The sequence below is a fragment of the Zalophus californianus genome, chromosome 1 (assembly GCF_009762305.2).
Source record: "Zalophus californianus isolate mZalCal1 chromosome 1, mZalCal1.pri.v2, whole genome shotgun sequence".
Lineage (NCBI taxonomy): Eukaryota > Metazoa > Chordata > Mammalia > Carnivora > Otariidae > Zalophus > Zalophus californianus.
Genome location: NC_045595.1, coordinates 33,893,371 through 33,917,305, shown reverse-complemented (window position 1 = coordinate 33,917,305; position 23,935 = coordinate 33,893,371). Strand labels below are relative to the sequence as shown.

The following is a 23,935-nucleotide window of genomic DNA, read 5'->3' as shown; positions in this document are numbered from 1 at the left end:
GGTTGTGGTCTGACAACATGGACGACTCTTCTTGACTTTGCCCTAAAACTGTTCATGTCTTGCTCTTCTCCTTTCTAGGAGGTCCTGACTTCTTGGCTTTTTGTTTATTTGTCTAGTTTCATACTTTCCACACCTTATTTTACTTTTCTGGCCTTATTTTCCGGTATTCTTCCTTAAAGACCATGCTCCTTTTCTCTTCTTCGTCTAGGGTTCACTAAGGTGTTGCATTTTCTGATTAACCTTTCTCATCACAGCTGATCTTCCCTGCTCTGAACGCCGTCTGGACATAGTGGTATCCGTACCAAGGATGACAAATACAGGGGCCAGGCAGAGAGTGCACATGAGTAAGGAGGTCCTGGGGGAGATGATAGGAACAGTGAGGTCTGTGGTCAATTGCAGTACTTGCTAAGTAAGTGTAGCTGGTGGCTGCTATCAGGAATGCTGGCCCAAAGATTATTTTCAAGAGAAGCTGCAACTGTAATTTTTTTTGGTGAAAACTCTTTTTCTCCACACACTCTTCAGTCACAAACAAACAAATTTCCCTGTAGTTCAGTCATGGCCCAAGAACCACCAATTTACAACTCCTGGTCTATCATTCAGAAGATGCTTGCCATATCAGAGCCTTTGGCTGTAATTTATTTGGTTCAGAGTCTTTTCTGACCAGTAGGTTATAAACTCCATTAGGTCACAGATTAGATCTTACCCTAATTTGTATCAAAATTTATCACAGCGCAGTATACATTGTAGACAGTGAATATTTGTTGAACTTGACATCTGTTTGGTACTAAAGGACAAAGACTTAGACCTGCGATCAAATTATCCGTGGGCTGGGGGTAAGATGTGTGAACCATTAAGATAGAGAAGCACATATAAGACCTATGGGGTTATGGAAGCAGGCACGGGTGACTTCTGTCAGATAATGTGTTAAGCATTAGAATTCAGAGACCGATGCTGATTTCTATAGCTGATTTTAAGGAGTAAAAGCAGGCACTCACTGCGAGGTCCTTATATGGCTAGAGCATATTATCTCTTCTTTTGAGTTGCTTACAGGCCTCATGTGCATAGAGATTTATCAATGTAACACTTTCAAAAACTGAAGTAACTGTGATTCATTCCTGACTTTCTTAAATCTGACCAAAAGCTTACAAAATGAGCTGTATGTAGTGAGTTGATATCTGAGTGATTTTGCATTTAATTGTTTGCAGAATGTGTGTCTTTTTCCAAGCCTCAGTTTAGGGAATATGGGGCTATTTAGCTTCCTGACAAAAGATGGCAGCAAGTACAGAACCTTCTCCCGAGTGGGAATTCTTGGGTGAGGGTGCCAAAGGAACGATTCCAATTTAAGATGCAGTTTTATTATTATTCTCAGTATAAGCCTTTAATGCATATTATCAGCCTATTCAGTTGTGGCTTTTGGTCAATGAGGGGGAAGCATCATAACAGAAAAAAAGATAAGAGCATTCAATATTGTAGGTTTAAAAAGAAATCCCTTATTCTCATAAAACCTATAATGTGGGTCTAGGGAGCATAATGTGGTGATTTCATTGGAACTCGATGTGTACCACACGTAATTTCTCAGAAGCTAAGAATGCAGCAGAAATGGCCTTAAAAGCTTAAGGGATTAAATAACTTTAACAAGTTGTATGTTCTTCTTCACTCACACTCCTTGAAATTTGGAAGGACCAGTCACTTTTTCCCAGGGAGTCCTAAGCAGGTGAGTCCCTTTTTAATGGGTGGCAAGCAGTGCAGTTTTTGAGGCAAGAAGAGATGGATGACTGGGGCCCAGTTTTCCAAGAAAGAAGGGGCTTCCAGGCTCGTCCTCGGCGCCCCAGTAGTGCTCACCAGATGGGTCATTGGATTGCTTCACACTTCCCTTCCTGGCTGTATTATTCAATTTAGCAAACATCCGAAGGCTTAAAATATGCAAAGTACTATGACGTTCAGGGGTCCAGAGGGGGTTGAGTAATGGGAAATGGGCTGGCCTGGAAACCAAAGTGAATAAGAAAACCTCACTCCCCAGGGAATGCTTGTCATGGAGTTAGGACTTCTTCCTTCCACTGGGAATTAGGATTCCTATTAATGTTGAAGGCTACAGCCCTGCGTTGCACTGCTCTCCTGAGCGGGAGATTTTGTCTGTGTAAGTCAGTGGTCTGTGAGTAATACCTGTATTTGAGGATGAAGTACTAATTATGTCAGTCTAACGATGCTGGGGTTACTTCCTCACCACAGCTTACTCAATAGCAAACGGAACTTTTTATCCTTCAACTTCGAAGGAGTCAATGAATTATTGTTTGCCAGCTTTGAATAGTGTTTGCCAAGTTTGTAATATGTGGTTCTGGTTGTAATCCAGGAAGATGCTGGTCAGATTATGTAAATACTGATTAAGCTTATAGAATTACACTCAGAGGGTATTTTTTTTATTGAGTGTCTTCCTAGTGCATTGAATTTTCAAATGCCCTCTCCTCTGTTGGGATGGTTAAGAACTTCGTGCGGCTAAAGGTTATATGTTAAGACTGGTGTCCCTCTCCCACCACAGCTCTTGAATTATCGGGAAATTCAAATTTATGTTTGAGATCCAAGTTTCTTCATTAAGTGCCCATTCACTTGAAATATGTATTAATTCCTGCATGATCTCAATACAGCACAGTTTAATAGAAATTTCAGCCGTGATGGGAATGTCCGCTTGTCTTCATGGTGCCTTATCTTGGGCGCAAGCCTCATGTGGTGGTTGCACACTTGGAATATGGCTAGCATGACCGAGGAAAACTGAATTCTTAATTTTGTGTGATCTTAATCACTTTCAGTGTGAAAGCAGCACGGCCTGGGGCTACTGAGTTGGACAGCACAGGTTTCCATAGTGGTGGGGATTGCTCAGCTATTTAAAGACTTAGCTCTTCCAATGCAGTGGGGTCAGGGTTGGGGGGTCTTTGTCAGGAAAAATGCTCAGCAAGCAGATTGTTGCCACGCACTGTTAAACAGTTTGCTTCTCAGACACAGATACAACTGGGGTAAAACTTGAGCCATTCTCCACAGAGGTACCTCTTGTGTGTTCTCCAAACGGTGGGCCGGATGGTCATCTTTCAGCGGATTAGCTGAAAGAATATCTACGGCTGGGCCCAATTGTTCCAAGCTCTGCGCACCCTTTGTACGAGAACAGGGAAAATTTGTGTTATGACAATGGCTGACAAAATGTTTAGTGAAAGCTGCAATTGGCAGTAACTGAATTCCCAGAGGTTTCTTTCCAGCCCTCTCTGCTACTGAAAGGTGCAGAAATGCTTTTGACAGCATCTGTCCTGTTGACAGATGAATTGTTTTGACAGGAGAATCTGAAACCTTCAACTGAAGACACATTCAGATGTTGGCCTGGTAAGGGGCGATCGTGTTTGGAGAAATAAGTGAGATGCTTTAGATTTGTGTGCGTGTCAGCTGCCACCTGGAAAGAAAGACCTCGTGAAAGGGTTTTTTTTTCTTTTTTTAACTAATTAACCCTTTGATTATTGTTCTTCTGACCCACCAAGAGAATCCACACCCCTCTCTGCACAGTTCTTGGGCTGAATAAACGTATTTCTTTAATTGTTGAGAAATGAGTGGTATCAATTAAACATAGCAGTCAAGGGTTAAAAATAAACCTTATTTAAGAATTATGCTGAGGTATCAAATCATTATGTGGTGTACTTGTCAATTATGTCTCAATACAAAATTATGCTGGGAGAAAAAAAAATGCTCGTAACAGCATTCTTAATAATAGCAGAAAGGTGGAAATAAGTCAAATGTCCATTAGCTGTTGAATGGATGAATAAAATATGGGGTATGTGTATACATACACACAAAATGGAATGTTGTTAAACCCTAAAAAGGAAGGAAGTTGTGACATAGGCTACAACATGGATGGACCTTGAGAACATTATGCTAAGTCAAGTAAGCCAGACACAAAAGGACAGATACATGACGTCTGCAGAGTAGCGCGATTCACAGAGACAGAAAGCAGAATGAAGGTTGCCAGGGGCTGGGGGGAGGTGCTGAGTTTCAGTTGAAGATGATACAGTTGTGGAGCCGGATGGTAGTGATGGTTGCACAACAGTATGATCGTACTTAATGCCACTGAGCTGCACACTTGAACGTGGTCAAGATGGTAACTTCTTATGTTTTGTGTATTTTACCACAACAGAAAAACACGCTGAGAGTTTGTCTCACTAAGATGAGCAAACAAGAAAATGTCTCTGAGGATTTCGTTTCAGATTATATTTGTCAAGGAGACTACAGTAAATATTTTCCCTATTTCCTGATACAGCAGCTGAAGATCAACAGCTTGTCCCAGGTTTTAGGACTGGTTGCTGCTCAGACCTCAGAGCTAGGGAGCTCTGTGGCCAAAAGTCGAAGCTGTTGCAGGGGACCTGAGCTTCAGCCTCTGTCCTCTCTCTGTAATTGCTGATGGGCACGCTGAGAGGAGAATGACCTTCAGACCAGTCTCTGACACTCATTTGTTGATAACATGGCTGTGCTAGTTCATTCAGAGTCAAAAAGTGGTCTTCTCCAGGCGGACCCAGGGAGAGCTTAAATTTACCACGTAAGGTGTCTTCATCCTTCGTTGCCGTTTCCTGCAATCTCAGCATGAGGTCCTGATACCGGTCGGCTTCTTGGTAAGGCTAGCTTGCCAAAGACCCTTTTCCGAGGAGCCTTATCTAAAAAGCAGAAATTATACAACATTTTTGAAATTTAAGTCAATTTTGTGTGCTCTTTAAGAGAATGACGGACCAAAGGGTTGTCATGATTTAAAAATGGCTTTATTCTAATACCACTCCTGGAGTGGGGAATAAGGGAAGTAATTTCATTCCAGATAGTTTACCAGTTGATTGCCTGAGGCTGACTCCATCCCTGGCCACATCTATAAGCCAGAAACGAGACCTGCATTTTGAACTTAATAGCTTCAAGAGTCAGTGGCCCAGAATGCAAGGTTAAAAACTGGTGGTCCTCAGTCCAGATGTGGCCTGCAGATACGTTATGTTTGATCCATCCAGAGTTACATTTTTTTTTTTTTTAAGAATTGAAAGGATTTCACCTGAGAATTCAGAATTTGAGTTTCTCTTGAAAATGGAGAAGACTGGTCTGCATTGCCCTTGTTTCTGGAGACAGGAGCAAATGCCCCTTTTGATGGGCAAGCAGGTACTGCTGTGTCAGCCTCTTCGCACCCCTGGCAGGGTGACTGTCCACACTACGTGCTTGCCCTCCAGGCCTCTTGCCTTTGTGACCTCAGTCTTCTGATGTCTCCTCCTGCTCAGTAACTCTCATTACCGATGATAATGATGCAAATGTGGTAGATACTGTAAACTCACGGTATCTCTAGACCCAGAAACAGTATTTCCATCCTTCTTGTTTATGATAATGAGCTCAAGATAGAAGAAAATTTTAGTCTGTCCAGTCCTTTTTCTGATGTGGGAAAATTCTCTCCATTTGTGGATTTTTTTTTTTTGAGTCTAATCTGTTGATGTCTGTGTACCTGATCGTAAATACCCCCAAGCATGGACAAGCTCGCACTTGACTTCAGTATGTGGTTTAAAAACTTGCCACCTTCAATTTTTATAGTAACATAATCTCTGGACAAATTGCTTTTAATTCAGGTTGTGCCCTGAGCACAGATGTACCATTAATTTCAAGTGTAGTCTGACTTTTATTTAGATGAATGTCTAAAGTCGACAGTGAAATGGCTATCAGCTGTAGGTTAGTATTGATTGGAATGTCTCTGGAGTAAGTTTAAAAGCTAGTTGCTACTTATGTGCTGCCTAAATGGTAGACTTGAAACTCATGATTCTCAGTACCGTTAATTGGCATTAATGCCAATGGAATTAATAGCTTAGATCAATAATGTTGACCTCTTCGGCATACGTGGGACTGGGTATGTTTTGGTGGCAGGGAACAAGGCACAGTATGCACCAAGGTCTCATTTGGACCACGTCTCTGTGGATTTCTGTTCCTGAAAGATGAAGCTGATCTAGGCTGATCCAAGAAGCTCCGCTGACTGAACAAGGGTCAGCTTGCTCCCTGTGTGCGCCTAAGGGTATAGCTGAGGGATGAAAGGAGAGAGGGGTCATTCTGAATGATGTTGACAGGTGCCATCTTCTTGAGAAGTCTGCTCACATGTGAGGCTTTCACTGCCTTCGGTTAAGACCAGCCGTGAATTTCCCGTAACCACAGCTCCTCTCTCCTGTGTGACTGTCACTCCCAGTATTTATTCATTGATGGGCGCATCGTGTTCAGGGATAGCTTTATGATTAGCGTCTCATAAGGTCTCGACTTTCTAAGCAGTTCCTCCAACTTTGAGTGTGCCTTTTAGCAATTTTTAGTCATCGGATCTTGCTTAGACCAGGGTTTTTCTCAACTCCTGAATGTTACCATTGACACTTAAGGCTGGATGATTGTTGCTAAGTGCTGTCCTGTGCCATTGTAGGATATTTAGCAGCCTCTTTGGCTTCCACACAGTAGATGTGTGTAGCAACCCCCCCATCCCTGCCTTTTCTCTGCAGTTGTAACATCTAAAAATGTCTCTAGATATTGCCAAACGTCATCCCTGCTTGAGAACCACTGATTTGTAGACAGTAAAGGGTCAGTTCCTGACCCCTCTTTTTCTTATTGATGTTTTACTAACTTTTAAAATGCCATTCGGAATAGCCTTGGACCTGATTCAGGGCAAAATATTTGTATCAGCACACTCTAATGTAGGTAGAGGACTGACTTACCTTTAGAAGTTGCTAAGTGGTGAAATTATATTGATTGAAATCCATTTGAGTTTAGCCAGTTTCAGTGATTGGAGATTTTTCACAGTGACTTGTTTATGGATGCTAGTGGGGAGGAGCTCTATCTGTAAATCTCAGTATTAATAAGGTTACTTCAAATAATGTATGGGATAGGGGCAGTTATGAGAGAGAGGGCCTGGTTTGGGAGGCAGAATAGAAGATTCCTGAATTTGGGGTTAAATGTTGCATGTTGATTTAATTAATTATTCTTTTTTTTTGCTTTTCCTTTACCAGAAACCTGAGTTATAATAAACTTTCTGAGATTGACCCTGCTGGTTTTGAGGACTTGCCGAATCTACAGGAAGTGTGAGTGTTTTCTCCTAAACCTCCGGTTGGGGGTGGGGGACTTATAGCTCCTGGGGAAACCCTCTGCCCTCCACCCCCCCCCCATCAGCAGTCTAAACGTGCAAGCAGGAACGTGTGCATACTGGCCGCCCTGACGAATCGCGAATCGTACTGCTTCCTGAGCTCCTTCCCTGCAGCCCCTCCCTCCTCGTGGGCAGGCATCAACGGGTGTGCTAGAATCCTGGAGAAATCATGGGGATGTGGGGGATGGATAGGAGGGTCCCCTCCTTTGTGGAAACCTTGTGGACCCTTTGTGTTGGCACACCTGACTGGTACCTCCCCGCCGTCGCCCCGGGAGGTAGAGCAGCCTGCTCGGCAGAGGCTCATGCACCAGCTCACCGCTTCTGCTCTCCGGGAAGCACAGGTCTAGAAGAATGGACACAGAGGCTGGCTTTTCCTCTCTCATGTCCAGACAGAGCGAGGCGTTATCACTGCCTGGGATACTCTCAGCCACCCCCTGCCTCATGCAGAGTCCTGTAAATCCGGCCTCCCTCTTTCCTTCTTCTTGACTGTAAAGAACTCTGCTTTTAACATAGATGTCGGGTTATCAGGAATTTTAGTTTCATAGGGACTTTAGAGAAACTTCTGCATAAGTCGTGCATATAACCACTGCAGGAAATTTAGAGTCTAGAAATATGTAAAGACTGATTCAAATCACCAGACATAATAACCATTATGAATACTTAGTGAAAAATACCTACCTCTACACGTAGAATTTGGGGCTCAAACTGTATATATATCTTATAGTTTTGTATCTTTTTCATACTTAACCCTCACAGTTTCAAATACTTTATCATGTAAATTAAAAATTTTTAAATGTGCCACTTAAATTTTTATTTATTTATTTATTTACTTACTTTCATTTGAGAGAGAGAGATAGCATGAGAGGGGCGAGGGTCAGAGGGAGAAGCAGACACCCCGCTGAACAAGGAGCCTGATGTAGGACTCGATCCTGGGACTCCAGGATCATGACCTGAGTCGAAGGCAGTCCCATAACCAACTGAGCCACCCAGGCACCCCCACTTAAATTTTTATGTAAAACTACCACACATGGATATTTCATAAATTATTCACCCCATGCTTCTATTGTCAGTGATTTTTATTAGATATTGTTAGGTAAGTGCTTTACACTTTTTGATCATTATATGTAACTGATAGAAGTCCTTGTTTATTCTTTGATTTCATTGTTGGGTGATTTATCTAAAGGAACCTTAATTTCATTCCTTAGTGCAATTGGCAGAATACCTGCATCCCCTAGCCCCATCTCCAAATTCTCCAAATTGTGGTTATGATTTCCATGTCTCTTTAAAAAAGGCTTAAACTTCCGAAGTTAAAAAGAACTTCATAGTTGGAAGGAGCCCTTGGGAATATTCTGTCCAGGACCCTAGTTTTCCTGTAAGGTCAACAGCCGGTGGAGGGAGCAAGGAAGTGTGAGGTGGGTCACTGTGCTAATTTGACCTAATAAAATACCCCTTCTCCCTCCACCTTGGCTTTTCTCCCTCCTCAGAACTCCTGTTGCATTTGTGAGCTGGATGAGGCCCCTGACCGCATCCTGAGCTCTTTGTTTTGTGTGTGACTGCTCTCCTTCATCCTGCTAATATTGCACTCATGAAGGTTGACCTTAGCTAGCCATCGTCCTGAGCACTGCTGTACTCCTTATTGTCACTGCCACCTTCTCCAGACATTGGAAGGAGCCAAAGTATGGGGGCTTGGCTGGGATTGCATGCTAGTGAGTGGTTGGATGGGGCCCTGCACCCGCCTCCCAGTCTAACTCCTGTGCCATGCTTTCTGTGGCAGCACTTCCTTCTCACGTGTGAGAGGCGTGAAGACAGAGATTGCATCTTTTGGATACAGTGTGGTGTAGTGGAAAAAACACACACAGTTTGGTAGCAGACAGACCTGGATTTGATTTCTGGTTTTGCTCTTTGCTGGTCTGTGCCCCTGGACGAGTTACTTAGTGCCTCATTGCTTTTCCCTTTATGCAACGTGGATGTATGAACACATGACCAATGGTACTAGAGTTACTAATTGGAGGTGATGTCCAGGGCTTTGCACATGGGGAGGCTACTGAGTGTTATTTCCTTCTCCTACATTTGGAACCACGAAGCCCTCCCAAGCTGGGTGCGTTATTGAGAAACAAATCCTTGAGGGCCAGTTGGTTGGGCCTTTTACCACCGTGACTGCCTGCAGCCCCTGGGATCGCACGGGGATGGACGGGATGGACGAGACGAATTCCCCGGAGCCCAGAGCAGTGGAACTTCTCACTGATGCAGATCTGGGCCTTTCCTGGAGGGAATTCTAATCCATTGTGGAGGCAGATGGTAAAGGGCCTGTCAGAAGTAAGGGGTGGGGAGGTGGGAAAGGATATTGAAGAAAAAAAAAAATGTCATTGACATACAATTGCTTCTAAATTGACTGGGTTCAGGGCTTTCCCGGGAGATATCAGCTCTCCTAAACCCTCAGAGCCCTCTCTCTGAGTCTAGAAACCTCGGCGAGAGGAGCACCACAGGCTGGCAAAACAGTAGGTCGTGGTTTAGCAGTGGTTTTATTTTGGAGGCCTGGAACCACAGTCCATCATGGCTCACTGGAGAGAGAAAGCACCGCTGATGGAGGCCCCTGGAGGCCATGAGGATGCTTGAGCAGCTGCTGCCAAGCCACACGGTCTGTACTGCCCACAGCTCTGAGGAAAGCCCACCAGGGAGCGCCTCCAGCCAGGGGTCCTGGACGGCCAGGCTCCTCTGTTAATAGGAGGGGCTATTTAGGGCGCCTGGGTGGCTCAGATGGTTAAGCGTCTGCCTTCGGCTCAGGTCATGATGCCAGGGTCCTGGGATCGAGTTCCGCATCGGGCTCCCTGCTCCTTGGGAGCCTGCTTCTCCCTCTGCCTCTCTCTCTCTGTCTCTCATGAATAAATAAATAAAATCTTTAAAAAAAAAAAAAGAGGGGCTATTTATACTATCCTCTTTAAGAACTGCATGCAGGTCACGTGCTTGCCGCCTCACTGTGGGTGCTGCTGTGTGCTTTCCAGGGCCGTTGACCTAAAATGTTCCTCAAGGCGGCCGGGAAGCCTGTGTGTGCCCTGCCTTTGGGTATTTATGGCTCACCCTCTGGTGTCTCAGGATCACACTCCCCCCACCCCAGTGTGTGTGTGTGTGTGTGTGTGTGTGTGTGTGTGTGTGTGTGTGTCACCGTCACCCTCTGGTGTCTCAGGATCACACTCCCCCCACCCCAGTGTGTGTGTGTGTGTGCGTGTGTGTGTGTGTGAGTGAGTGTAGTGTAGTGTAGTGTGTTGAAGGGAGGGCTGAAATAACCAGGGTTATCTTTCTGAGGCACTGCCCTTTGGCTGCGAATTCCCACCACCTGTTAAGCATTTACTCTATTTCTGGCTCGATCCTAAGCCGCTAGGTTTAATTATTTCAGCCGGGTCCTGCCACAACCCTATGAAGTTGATACTGGTGTTGTTTACATTTTTTTGTGGAGGAAACTAAGGCACAGGAAGGTTAAGTGACATGCTGAAGGCCCTTCAGTTGCTAAAGGGCAGGATTGGGGTTGAATGAACCCAGAGCTCTCTGATTTGCAGATCCGAGCTGTAAAAATGCCCTCCGAGTAACCCCTGCTCGGCTACTCTGTCATAGTGCCTTGGTTTCTCCTTTTAAGGTGGAGTGATACTTGAGTGCCTTCCTCAGAGGCTTGGCATGTGATCCAGTGAGATATGGTGCATGGCAGCATTCAGCAGAGAGCATAGTGCACAAACTCCACACTTAACTATTATTGTTTGTAATTGCTGACTTAAAGTATCCCCTCAATCCCTGTCCTAAAGGAAGCACATCTGGCCATATGGTATAGAAAAAGTCTTGCCAGAGTAATTATTTAGTATGCCTTATTCTCAAGGAGCTAAAAGCCCTCATATAGTTATTGATGAAGAGGCTCTGACTCTAAAACCTGCACTCCTACCTGTTATTGATGACTTTGTGCCTTGTAAGAAGCAGAGCTAACTGAAGTTGCAGCCTTCTGCCCAACTTTGTTATGAAGGGTAGCTTCCTTGCCTTTGGCACCGCCCGAAATGCCTCCCCAGAGTTGATTGGCTAAATAGATGGTCATTCATTCATGCTGACAGAGGAATACTTTGCAGCTGGTCGAAAGAATGAGGGAGATCTACAAGATATATTACTGAGGGGAAAGTGCGCTCCAGAACAGTCTGTATAATTCACAAGCATCTGTGTAAAAGAGAAACATGCGTGTATCTCTCAGAGCTGGCAGCCGGCGCTTCCTCTTGGAGGCCGACCAGGGGACTGAAGTGCAAGGAAGCTTCGTTTTTCACTGTATATTCCTGGTTTTTCTCTTTTGAAATGGTTTGGAAATTTTACTGTGCGCTCAGATCGGCTATTCAATAAATAATACACAGCAATTAAAAAAAATGGACCCAAAAGCCCTGTAACCCAAAATCATGCTTTGGGTTGGTTTTTCGTTGTCTGTGGAAACCTCATTTCATTGAGATAATAATTAAAGTACTCTGAAACACCCTTCCTAACATTTTGTGTCTTACAAAATAGAACTTCCTTTCAGCAAGCTGAGTAACGGAACATTGCAGAGAGAGCCCAGAAGGCCCATGCACACCTTATGATGGGTGAGCTGGAAAAGGCCCACCTCTAGGTTCTGCCCTGGGGTCAGGCAGTCCATGGAGCCCCATTTCCCTTATTTTACACCTCTTCCAGGTCCAGGGTTGGACTACAATTCATGGTCTCATGCACCTGAGGGAGGCACTTCTTGGTCCTAAATCATCAGGAAAAGTCAGTTCAAGAAGCAAGACATTTTAGAAGGATTTTTTAGGGCCTCGGATGGGAGCACATGTAGGGGGAGTGTGAAGGGTAGAAAACTGCACAACCCTAGATACTCAGAAGATTTCATCAAACCCCGTCCTAAATTCCTAGTTTCCTTATTCGTGGAGACTGTGCTCAACCTTCCCTCCGAGCTCTGGCCGTGCTATTTTTGACTGGTCTCTATTTCAGGCTGGCAAGCTGGTCGTGTCTCAGAGCGAGTATGGTCTCCACTGCCTTCTGAGGATACTGTTCTCAGGGCACACAAAAAGAAAGCCAGTAGTGGTAATGCCAACTGACTTACATTTAGCGAGCGGTGCTTTTTACATAGGAACGATCGAGAGGTATGCGGGCCATGCAGCTCTTCTCCTTTGGATCCTGACACTGTCCCCTGCATAAATCGAGCAGCCCTGTTGGGATCAGAGCCTGTGATCTCTGCCTAAATCTGTTTACTGCCACTCTAGATATAAAATGCCCTGTTCATCTTTAGCACTGGTCTGCCGCACCTGTACGCTCTGCTTCCAGCAGTTTGTGCAGGATTTAAAATCTTATCATGTTGCCACTTTTCCTTGTTCATTTATTTCTGTGCAGTAGGCCCGGCCTGACACTGAGGTTGTTCGGCAAAAGTTCCCCTGCGGAGAAGTCCATGTTGTCTGTTTCAGGTTTAGCATCAAGTCCGATCCTAAGCAGCCCGAAGCACAACCACCATGTTACCTGAGGGTTTAGGAGCCTCCCGGCTTGCTGGCCTTGCCACTCATGGCTCGCCTCTGTTTGGCAGCCATTCTTGGGTTCAGTTGTTGCTTGTACCATCTTCTAGTTGTGTGGCCTTAGCCTTGTGACTGCAACTGAAACTTGACTTAGAGCCCTTAGCTGTAGGGTAGGGACCAGCACGAGGACCTGGTACCTGACTCAGAGTGGTAATGATGCAGTTGCATCAGGCAGGTAGTTGCTGCTGTAATTATAGAGAGATGGAGGGTAGTGAGTGGTTAAGAAGCTAGACTTGGGGGGGCGACACTCCCTAGACCACTACCACTTACTATGGTGACCGTCAAATTAGTCAACACCTCAGTGTTTCCATTTCCTCCTTGGTACAATGGGATTGTCCATGGGACTTACCCCCTAGGCGTCTAAAGATGAGTTAGTACACTGGAAAGCTCCTAGAGCCTTGCCTGGCACATAGTAGCCCCTCCGTAGGTTAGCTGCTGCCGACATTTTTATTAGCAGCATCATCATGTTCTAGAACAGATCTCTAGGCACTGAAGACATCTTACACAAGCTCCCTTATTGGCAGCCGGCCCTGACCTTAGTTTTCCTTGCCCTGCAAAGATCTGAGGGTCTCCTCGAGTAATAAGTCCATTGATGGTACCGTGAAAATGCATTAGGAGAGATTAAAACCCCTGGAGAGTTCTCATCATCCCTGCACCAAGATGGGAAATGGATTGCTGCAGGGTTGGAGGAGTGAAGAGGTGAAGCAGAAGCAGGCTGATTCCGGGGGCAGTCAGATAAGAGACTGTTAAAGTAATTAATTGTCTACTTCAACACACAGACAAGGGCCCTTTAAGTGAAGAAGGGATTTGCCACATGATACGGATCTGCTTTCTCTCTGCCAGATGCTTCAGTCATGAAGCTATTGAAACAGACGTTCTGTGTCCCACGGCCCAATAATTGCCAAGCCTCATCTCTAACTGGCTCTGGCACTGCCGAAAGCAAATGGGATAATTCAAGGCCTTTTCCTTTTTTTTTTTTTTTTTCTCTTTTTCACGTCTATAGAAGATGGCAGCCAGATTATTCGATTCAAGCCAATACTAGCTGTATACTTGCAGGAATGCAACTGTCATTTCAGTGGCCTTGTCTTCAAACAGTAACAAGATGGTCCATGTAAGACACACTCTCTTAAGGGGGAAAAAAAAAGTATGATAGCTTAGCATTATCCCTTTGATTCTGCATCTCAGATACGGTTTCCTTCCAGCCTGTCACCCAGCAGAAAGCTGGATCCCTGTGTTCTGGCTTTATTAAGGATTTTTGGGCTCACTTTGCAAGTCTGATTTTGGATTCTCTTCCCAGATTTGGAAATTCATGTCCATGTAAGGAGGCTGGATTGCAGAGCCTCTGGGGGCAGACCCAGCGAACTGTGTTTTGGTTTGCGGGCTTCCCCTTTCATGAAGAGATAAGAACTCTGGAAATACAGATCTAGAATGCTGGAGCGGGAAGGGGGCTCTGGAGAGCACGTCTGGTCTGGGGAGGATTTTCAAAATGTCTTTGTGCAAATGTGTGTGTCTGTGTGTATGCATTCCTGGAAAATGTGCCTGGAGGCTTCATCCAATTCAGGGAAGCTGGAATCACAAAGAGATGAGACTCCCCAAGTCCAGCTTCCTTGTTACTTGTTGCACAGCTGAGGCACTGGAATAACTGGCCCACATGTCCCGAGGTCCTCGGAACTCTGAGCATGGGGGAGGCTCCGGCCCTGGGTATGAGGGCGCTGCCCTTTGGTGACGCCAGAGCTGTGATTCACAGAATCCCATGTCACAGACATGGGAAAGCAACCTGGAAGGTCTTTCTCCCCATATCCTTTTCTGAGTCTTCCAGCCCACAAGGAGCATCCTCGTCAGTGGTCTCAGGGTGCTTTTGTTCTGCGTCACGTGTCTTGACCTTTCATCACTGTTCCCTGTTTGTCAGTGTTGATTTCGGAGCTAGATGACAATCTGGAAGACAGGTAGCCCCCCCCCCCCCCCCACCCCGAGAGTGTGTTTCTAAACCATAGGTGTGACAGATGGTTCGTTTTTGTGAGCTCATGTGACTTCTCTACCTTTAAAAACTCTCTTTTAAAATTCCTTATCTTTTGGGGCGCCTGGGTGGCTCAGTTAGTTAAGTGACTCAGTCAGTCAGTTAAGTTAAGGTCCTGCCTTCAACTCAGGTCATGATCCCAGAGTCCTGGGATGGAGCCCCGAGTTGGGCTCCCTGCTTAGCGGGGAGTCTACTTCTCCCTCTGCCTCTGCCTCTCTCCCTGTTCATGCTCATGCACTCTCTCAAATATTTAATAAATAAAATCTTAAAAATAAAATAAAATTATTTTTCTTTTATTGAACATTGCAGTATCGTCTTCCCATGGCCAGTTCGTCACTGTTCTTTGATTTACTTTGTCCGTATGAAATTTTTCAAACTGCTAATTTAAGTGAGAAATTTCTTCTTGTTGTTACAGGTACCTCAATAACAATGAGCTGACAGCTGTGCCGTCCCTGGGTGCTGCTTCATCTCACATTGTGTCTCTCTTCCTGTAAGTGATGCCACTCGGGGAACCCTGGGCTGGGTTGTGAGGCCGTGGTATTATCTTGCTGACATTTGGTGGCAGGAAAACTTGTGTCCCTGTGCTCGCTGGTGTAGAACAGTCTTTCCCCACAGAGCCCTAATGCTTGTGACAAGTGCCTTGCTTGCTGTTTTGGGGTTTGTAGGATGAAAACCTGGAAGACTCACCTCATCTAATTTGGGAGGAGATTGGTCTTCTCCATGCCAAGAGGTACATAGAATTAATAAGTGTCTTGGTCCTACTGGGTAAATTGCAACTTGAAGTGAATGAACTCGAATTAAAGGAAGCCTTGTGAATTACAAGACAGCAAGCTCATGTTTGTGGCAATGAGTCTGTTCACGTGACCCAGTTCAGTTTTACAGCTTTAAAAAAGAAAATACCCCCAGGCCTCTGAAATCAAGCTAAAAGTAAGGAATCCGTTGATGTGGTCAGGTGTTCGACAACCCGCTGGAAATGAAAAAGGCTGTAAAGGGACTTAAGTGAAAAAGGAAGGTAGGCTGCAGGGTGTTCTCGTCAGAGCTGCTAAGAGTCTTTGCTCCTGAGTGATGCCCACTTCAGCCCTCAGCGGGAGATGCTTGCTTGTTTGAAACCCGCCCAGAGGTTTTTCCAGATGAACCCGTCCTGAGTCCCAACAGGTTTCTCAACCAGATTCTGTGGACAGCCTCCTCAGCAGAGGCCTTCTCTCTTCACACTAAGTTTCCTTTTTCCACGCCGGCCCAGCCTATTTTTATTTGATTTTGATTCTGCCGATGTTAGAGCTCGTTGGCTCACCTGCATGTATCTTTTCTGGGCAGAGCAGAGGTACTTGGTGAGAAGACGTCACATCAATATGATAGCTCCTGTAGCTTGCGGGCGACAAGTTTTTGCCGGCAACAGGCCCCGTGCTCGGGAGGTGCTCCATCCTTACAAGATGGGGTGTTGGGCTTAACCCTTTTCAAGGAATTGCAGGATTGAAATAGCACGGGGTTAGAATGGCCTCTCCAGCTCTGTGTCCTGGAGAAACCGCTTCCTCTCTCCCACCCTCATTGTCCTCATTTACAGAGTGTTTCCTTAATCCATTTTACACGTGGGGAAGGTGAGCCAGAGGTTTGAGAGAAGTGCATCGTGCATAACACGTAGGAGGTGTTTGACAGACAGAAGCTGCTGCTTCTGGCTTGCGGCCTCCTGTCACGTGGCCCCTGGGGCCCTGGCCTGATCTCACCCGTGGGACCACAGGATCTGTGAGTCAGTCCTTGTTTCTCTGGAGTGCTGGAATGAAGGTTGTAGCCTTTGGTCCCAAGATGGACAGGCAAGGGTCTCACTGTGGCTTTGTGTCCAGCATCTGGAAAGTGTTGGACTGCTGGCTAAATTAAATGAGTTAGCCAGACCGGAGGCTGATTAAGGATGTCATGCTCCCTTGTATATTCATAGAGCAAAGCACTAGAAGATGCTTTTAACTTCTTGCTACTTTAAGTGTGGTTCCTGGGCCAGCAATGTCCTGCCCGCGCTGAGCTTGTTGGAAATGCACAACCTCAGGCCTCCACTCGGCCATGCTGGAGCAGAAGCTGCTTTAGTAAGGTCCCTTGGCCCTTTCACGCTCATTCAAGTGTGAGAAGCACTGCCTTCCCTCCCTTTGCTCTTCCCTCGGGGAGGAAACCAGGGACACAGAGAACATCTTTGTGTCACCAACAGGAAACCAAGGATCCCTGAGTTCCCTGTAAGTTGCCAAGTCGAGAGGAGGAACTGAGACTGAACACAGAAACCCATGCCCATGCTCTTTTCCTTTATCTGCCCCCACGCACTGGGTGCGGGAGCATGGCAGGTGACTCTGAACCCCCCTGGTGCCAGAGATGGGCAGGGCCCCCAGCTTACCCTGGGGGCCTGTCGTACTTTGAATCGCGCCTTGCTCTGCTGACTAAAAATACATTTCTGTTCCTTGGCCCAAGAGCCTGGAGCCGTGGGGCCAGCTGGCCTTGTTCCTGCTGTTCCAATTAGACAGCGTTAAACTATGTAAAGCAGGGAGAAGAAATAAAGACTCCCTCCTGGTTTTGAGTGAGTTTGGAAAATGCAGGTTAGTATTGGCAGCCACCTCTTTGGCCTGACACTGGTCTCCCTCTGACTTGGTCAGTGATTTCTCTGAAACCACAGAAACTGAAGGGTGTTGATGTTCCTTTTCTCTGAGAGGCCTGTGTTCCCTGGATCCAGTGCCTGCAAAGTTAGGTTAGCAGCGTGACATTTGGGTAGCAGGATTATGGATAATTTTGCTATCATCCTTCATGCCTTTCTGTGTTTCCCAAGGGGACCGTGCAAAGGACAGGGATGAAAGTAGCAGCGGGCAGTGGATGAGCATGTCCTTCCAGCCTGGCCCAGGAAGCACTCAGCCTCTCTGTTCCCAGGATAATTCCCATCCGTCAGGCTTTGAAGAACTTGTTTTTGCTGGTGTGTCTGTGGCTCTTCAGAACCACTGAATTTTAAAAAGTGTCTTATGTTCAACAACTATGTAGTAGGTCCCTGAGGTTGGGGCCCAGGGGCCTTATGAGAGTGTCCTTACTAGGGTTCGGTGCTATCACATCTGGGAAGCCCCTAGCACAGTGTGTGAAGACCCGGTAGGTCCGCGAGCTCAATACATGTCTCATTTCGTGCCCTAACCCCCAAATTTGCGTCTCACCTTCCCATTGTGGGGGTATACCTCTGTGTGTGCACCTCAGCCTAGAGAGTCCAGAAAATAAGCAAACTATGCAAAGAGACTCTCTGGCTGAGACCAGCTGAGGTAGAGGAGCTGGCACGATTTTGGGGGACACGTTTATAGGTGGGGCCTCAGGGAAAGGGCAGCTCAGGTGTGTGTCCAGCTCTGACTGATGTTGTGACCTGGGACAGGTCGCTTTTATTTCATCTGTTGAATGAAGGGGCTGAGACAATTTCATATTCCTTCTGTGACCCGGAAACTGAGAGCACAGGGGCAGTGAGGTCACAAGAGAAAGGACCGACCCCACCATGCCATACGCACTCGTGCAGCATGCTGGCTTCTGCTGAAGGAGCAGGTTTGTGGTCTGCAGCTCTGACACCTGTCAGTACTGATGTTTGCCTCTGGAAATCAGCTCGTCATTTCCATGCTTGCTTTCCAGTGTCCTGAGTCCCCGTCTGTAACCTGGCTCCTTGCTCACAGGACAGTGCTCCAAGGCCCCAGATGTCAGGGCCCTCCTTCGCAGGGGTCACAGTAGGGGCTGCCCAGGGTGGGGTGGGGGGGCGGTTTGTTTTGCGTCTGGCTTTACTATCAGGGCCTCAGAACAGACTTTTGCAGAGTTTTGGGAACTGAAGTCATTTAGTAAAATTTCAGTTGGTTAATCCTTTCTGATTAAAGGAATCTAATTCAATTAAAGTATTTGTCAGAGAGCAGATTTATTTGCATCATGTTCTGAGGATAATGCCAAAGCCATTTGTCCTTACTAACAAAAAAGCATGAAACTCAAGGAAAGCTTTTAATAGGATCGGGGGGGGGGGGGGGCGGAGTGAGGGAGCTAATTTGATAAAACAGTGCTCAGAAAAAGAAACAAGAGTTTTGTTAAATGGGAACAGACTCTGCCGGTAGATTTTTACGTTTCCGTGTGTGTGTGTGTGTGTGTGTGTAATTTGAAGTCCAGGTAACCTGGTAGATTTTTACGTTTCCAGTGTGTGTGTGTGTGTGCGTGTGTGTGTGTGTAATTTGAAGTCCAGGTAACCTGGTAGATTTTTACGTTTCCAGTGTGTGTGTGTGTGTGTGTGTGTGTGTGTGTGTGTGTGTGTGTGTGTGTTTAATTTGAAGTCCAGGAAACTCATGTTACGATTCCCACGGCAACAGTAATTTTGTCTGATGCATAAGTGACATTTCTGGTGAAGAAAAATTTCCGCTTGTGGTGTTACTGCACTTGTATCATTGAGAAGATCGGTTACAGTGGAAATGATTGGATTTTTCAGTGCTGGAGTAAAAAGGTTGCTGTGAAATCAACGTTTGCTTTTGTCTCATGCATGTCAGCTGTAACCTGTTTCCCGTCCAGCCCTGGGCTCGGTCCACGTAACTTCTTTTCCAGTTCAGGGGTGAGTGCGCGGGTGTTTTTGTTTGTTTGTTTGTTTTAAGTAACCTCCATCCCCAACCTGGGGCTCCCAAATCACCACCCTGAAACTGAGAGTCGCATAGTCTGCCAACGGAGCCAGCCAGGCGCCCCACTGTTGGTGTATATTTTAAACCTTGTCTCTTCTCCATGCCTTGTCGTTCACTCTCCATCGCCTTTAGCCTAGATCAGAGGGGAGAGCTCGGTGGAGATGACTTGCACACAATTACTTGTGACTCTGTCATAGTCCTATTAAAATCCCTTAGGTTTCTGTCTGATTTGAAAACACATTGAAACACCTTTTACTTCGAGTGATGAAAAAAAAATTTCTTTTGAAAAGTATTTGTTCTACTACATCAAAAACTAGTGATGTAATGAATGGTGACTAACATAACATAAAATAAAATTTAAAAAAAGAAAATTATTTGTTCTAAAGATCTTATTTTAAGTAATCTTTCACCCAGTGTGGGGCTCGAACTCACAACCCCAAGATCAAGAGTCTCATGCTCCACCGACAGAGCCATCCGGGTGCCCCTCGAAAACTAATTTTTTTTGTTAAGATAAAATTAATATAACAAAACTCACTGTTTTAAGCATTTTAGAGTATATAGTTCAGCAGCTTTTAGTTCATTCTTGTTGTGCAGCCATCATCAGTTTCTAATTCCAGAACATTATCATTACCTCAAAAAAAAAACAAAAAACAAAAACAAAACCCATACCCCATCCCTTTCCTCTTAGACTCCTGGCAACCACTAATCTGAAAATTAATTTTTTTTTGGAGAAAAGTATTTTTCTCTCATGTTAGCAAAATGTATTTGGAAGACTTAGAATAATTTAAGTAAAAATACCAGAGGTGGATGTCAGTCTCCATAGTTACCCATTTTGCTGTGACCGCTTGGCTAAAGAAAAATGGATTAAGTAAAAGGGATGGTATATTTAACATCTCTTTATTGTAACTTCCAGAAAATAAAAACCTGGAAGGAATGAAACCTGGTGTCCTGTCTGTGACCCCACTCAGAGCCAGTTAAGTGGAAGGAGCCCTGGGTGGAGTTTGAGGGTACCCGAGGCTGTGAAGGATGGAGCGCTCTTCTTGGTTGTACCTTCTGGGGAAGTAAAATCAATAGCAGCTCTTAACTTTCTCATGCCTGCCTGGTAAACCCTCTAGAAAAAAGAGGGGCCAAATCAATCTTCTTTACAGGCTCATTAAAGCAAAGATCAGTTCACATTAAAGTATAATTAAAGAGCAGGCCTTAGAGGGGAGTCAGTGATGATTTGCCCGTGGCCCCTCAGGGCTGAGGGGAGGAATTAGTCTCTAAGAGGGTCCAAAACCAGAAGCCATGGAGAAGAGAAACCAGAACTCAACTGGCTCGTCTTGGGGACCGGAGCTAGGCTGTCAGTGATCAGGCGTACAGCACAGGAGAAAGTACACTTGAGTAATAATAGCTGGCTGGGGTTCCTAAAAGTGCGTAAGCGCGCGAGCGCACGCGCGCGCGCGTGTGTGTGTGTGTGTGTGTGTGTGTGTTTCTCCCCCTAGTGAGCTGGGATGAGGTCTCTTGCCTTCACTTAGCTGCCTTTAAAACTTTCTCCATTTTGCCTCACCTGGAGGAAGGTCATCATCTGCAGACATAATATAGAATTGATGTTAAAACCTTTGTTGTTGTTTTGTTTTGTTTTTCACACACCATGTTTATCCCCAGAAGTATGAAGTAATACTTCACGTGGGAACCTTGAGCAGTCATCTCAGATGGTGAAGCGCCTTGTGTATGGATACGTAGCTGGACCTGGGGGGCCTGTAGGTGTGTGTGGGAGGTGAGGTAAGTGTAGCAATTCTCCCAAAGGTAAAGGATCATCGGTCCTTTCTGTAGAGGAATTTGCAAAACCATCCACAAATCATGAGGCTAAGAGTGGACGTAATCCAGTTTCATAGAAAATGTGGAATTGGGTAGCCCTTGCCCCATTCTGCTTCAGAGATGCGTCCTCCCCCTAAGAAGCCCGTGTAGCCGTGCTGGTGAAGGAAGGTTGGTCTGTTTCGGCATTGGTGTGCAAGGATACCCTATCTGGGCCGTTGGTGGCATTTTATTGCCTTCTCAGGAGTGTGGAGTTAATAGTGACTGAGACACTTTAGGCAGAAACTGAACAAAGTTGTGTTTAAAAAGTCCCAAGTCAAATTTTGAGTGAACATCTTTGCTCTGTGGCCCGTTCGTTTCCCACACGAAATGGAAGCTATGGCCTTTAGTCAGAGAACAGCGCATTATGTATAAAAAGGGGGCTCAGGTTCCTCTCCTGTGTCTTCAGAGCCGCGCTCACTTTCCGCCGTGTTTGCCCCCGGAGTGTCGTTGGTGTGAACTGAATCTTTGCCCTAGATGAAACAGCACACCCATTCCCTCGGGAGATCATGGAATTTTTTTTTTTTTTTCCCCCATCACCTCTGTGATTCTCAAACTGAGCCACCTGTCAGCAGGTTGTTAAATGGGAGCAGACTCTGCCGGTAGGCAAGCCTCCCTCGACAGGGAGGCTTGCTGAGACCCACATGGCCAGGCCTCAGCCCGTTTCTGATCCAGCAGGCCTGGAGTGCTACTAAACAATTTGCCTTGCTCCCAAGTTCCCAGGTGCTGCTGCTGGTTTGGGAACCCACCTTTGAGAACCACTGCCTGTACTTACGTAGGGATGGGGGCGGGGCGCTCCAAGGCTCAGGTGTGGAGTCCTTACAAAGCTTAGCTTTTGAAGGGCAGTAAATTACTTAGAAGACAAGTTCCTGATGTTGCCGGTTTGGAACAGTGGGGCTCAAAAGCCTGGTGAGGTATTTACTTCTGGGGAAGGTGCTGGGGGAGAACAGATTGGGCTGTGGCTGTGGGCTTGAGGCTCGCGGCCGTTCTAAATTGGTCTCTGCTTAATCTGCTGTGTATTGGTGATCATGCAGATCTCCCCAGCAGACCTTCCCCAGTTACTGCAGAGGCAGGGAGCGCTTAGGGAACAGCCTACCCTGGCAGGCGACCTCTGTGTGTGGGTTATGAGAGGCTCTGCGGACCGCCCTGCCCCCCTGGGCAGGAAGAGCCCCTGCAGGGAGGTGCTTTTAGCACCACTTGCCTTCCTGCTGCTTATCAGTCACTACTATCAGATAAATCTTTGCCCTCGCCTGAGACATGAATGGTACTGCTTTGTTCCAGGTGCAAGTTAAAGGGAGCCCTGATGGAATCAAAACTCAGGGCCCACACCTGCCCGCCCCCCACTTACTCCCTAGTGTCCCTGCCTTCTGCCACTGGGAAGCTGTCGTCCTGGTCATCTGTGAGCAAACGAGATAAATGGGGAGGAGGCTGAGGTGGGTTCAGGATGGAGACCAGGGGCTCAGATGCAGGGCTGCTGTAGCTTGCTGTGGGGTAAAGCCACACAGACTGGGGTTTCTGCCCCCAAGGAACTCATAGGCTAGCTGCAGAGCAAGATGGGTAAACAGACCATCGTAATGCAGGCGAGGGAAGGTCTACGGGGTTCCTCACTGCTGTCACTGCTGGGGTGTAAGAGGGGGGGAGTTTCCCCCATGGAGTGACATTTTAGCTGAGGCTCCCCTGGCCTGGTTCTCCTTTCTCCCCCCCCACAGGTGAGTCTAAGTTACAGGCGCACCTGGCATGCTTGACCATCGACCAACATGTTGGGTGCTTGGAGACGTACTCACAGGACATGACTCATTCCCTTTTAAGGCCCGTGGTCCCGTCCCCGTCTTTTGCTTTGTCAGCAGGCAGGCTGCTCCGAAGAGCCAGCAAGCTTCTGTTGGAAGGCCGAGCAGGACCCCTGGTTCTAAGAACGGCGGCCTCATCAGCCACTGGATACCACCGATGAGCCTCAAAATAGAAAACTAAACACCCAGTTTACAAGGAGAGCAGCTCGCTGTCCCGGAAACTTCCCAGGGGTTCTGTCGTGCAGAATGCCTCTTGCCCTGAGTCCAAGGGAGCCTTTTGCTGGGAAAGGAGCTTCAGTGGCCACCACTGCAAGCCTGCCAAATCACACAGTCATGACTTGTCATTTTCCTCTCTTTGTGAGTGGGGGTGGTGAGGCAGCCAGATGAGCGGTGCATCTGCAAGTCATTTGCTTAGAAAGTGAAGCGAACACCAGCTGTGGGTCTGGGGAGCCGAGCAAGGGGAGGCCAGGGAAATAGGAGCGTGCTTATGGAGATCACTGTCTTTTTTGGGAGCTTGGTAGCTTAGGTTCTGTGGTTCAGAGTTGGCTTTCTTTGTGTGTGTGGCTCTTCCCTCCTCTCTTTCTCATTTCTTCTGGTGACCATGTCATGTCTTGATTTCTTTTCTGTCCACCTTGAAATACAGTCCAAGATCAGTGAGCACAGGGAGGCCGGTGGGGTGTGGATGTTCTGGGAGGGAAGTGCCTCTTCTTGCAGCCGTGGGTGCTGAAAGCCCTTCGGAGCTCTGTGAGCCCCAGCCTGGAGGTGGAGCGCCTTCTGGGTTGCTCAGTCTCCCGTGTGAAAGGGGCTGGCCCCTGCCCATATCAACAGTCTCCTTCCAAATGGGACTATTTCCTCCTCCTCCTCCCCCTCGCCCACTTCCTGCAGGTGGCTTCTGTAATCCACTTATCCCTGGGGAAGCCTCGGGAGCGTGTGCACCTAAT

At 46.6% G+C, this 23,935-nt stretch overlaps 1 protein-coding gene across 3 annotated transcripts in view; it reads left to right on the top strand.

Moving 5' to 3' along the window:
- The window catches only part of LRIG1 (leucine rich repeats and immunoglobulin like domains 1), a 128,952-nt gene that overhangs the window by 47,686 nt on the left and 57,331 nt on the right, over nt 1-23,935 (top strand). For all 3 annotated transcript variants that reach the window (XM_027586778.1, XM_027586777.1, XM_027586776.2), the window contains 2 exons: nt 7,026-7,097; nt 15,150-15,224. In XM_027586778.1, coding sequence (XP_027442579.1) covers nt 7,026-7,097; nt 15,150-15,224 — 147 coding nt within the window. The remainder of the gene's footprint in view (nt 1-7,025; nt 7,098-15,149; nt 15,225-23,935) is intronic.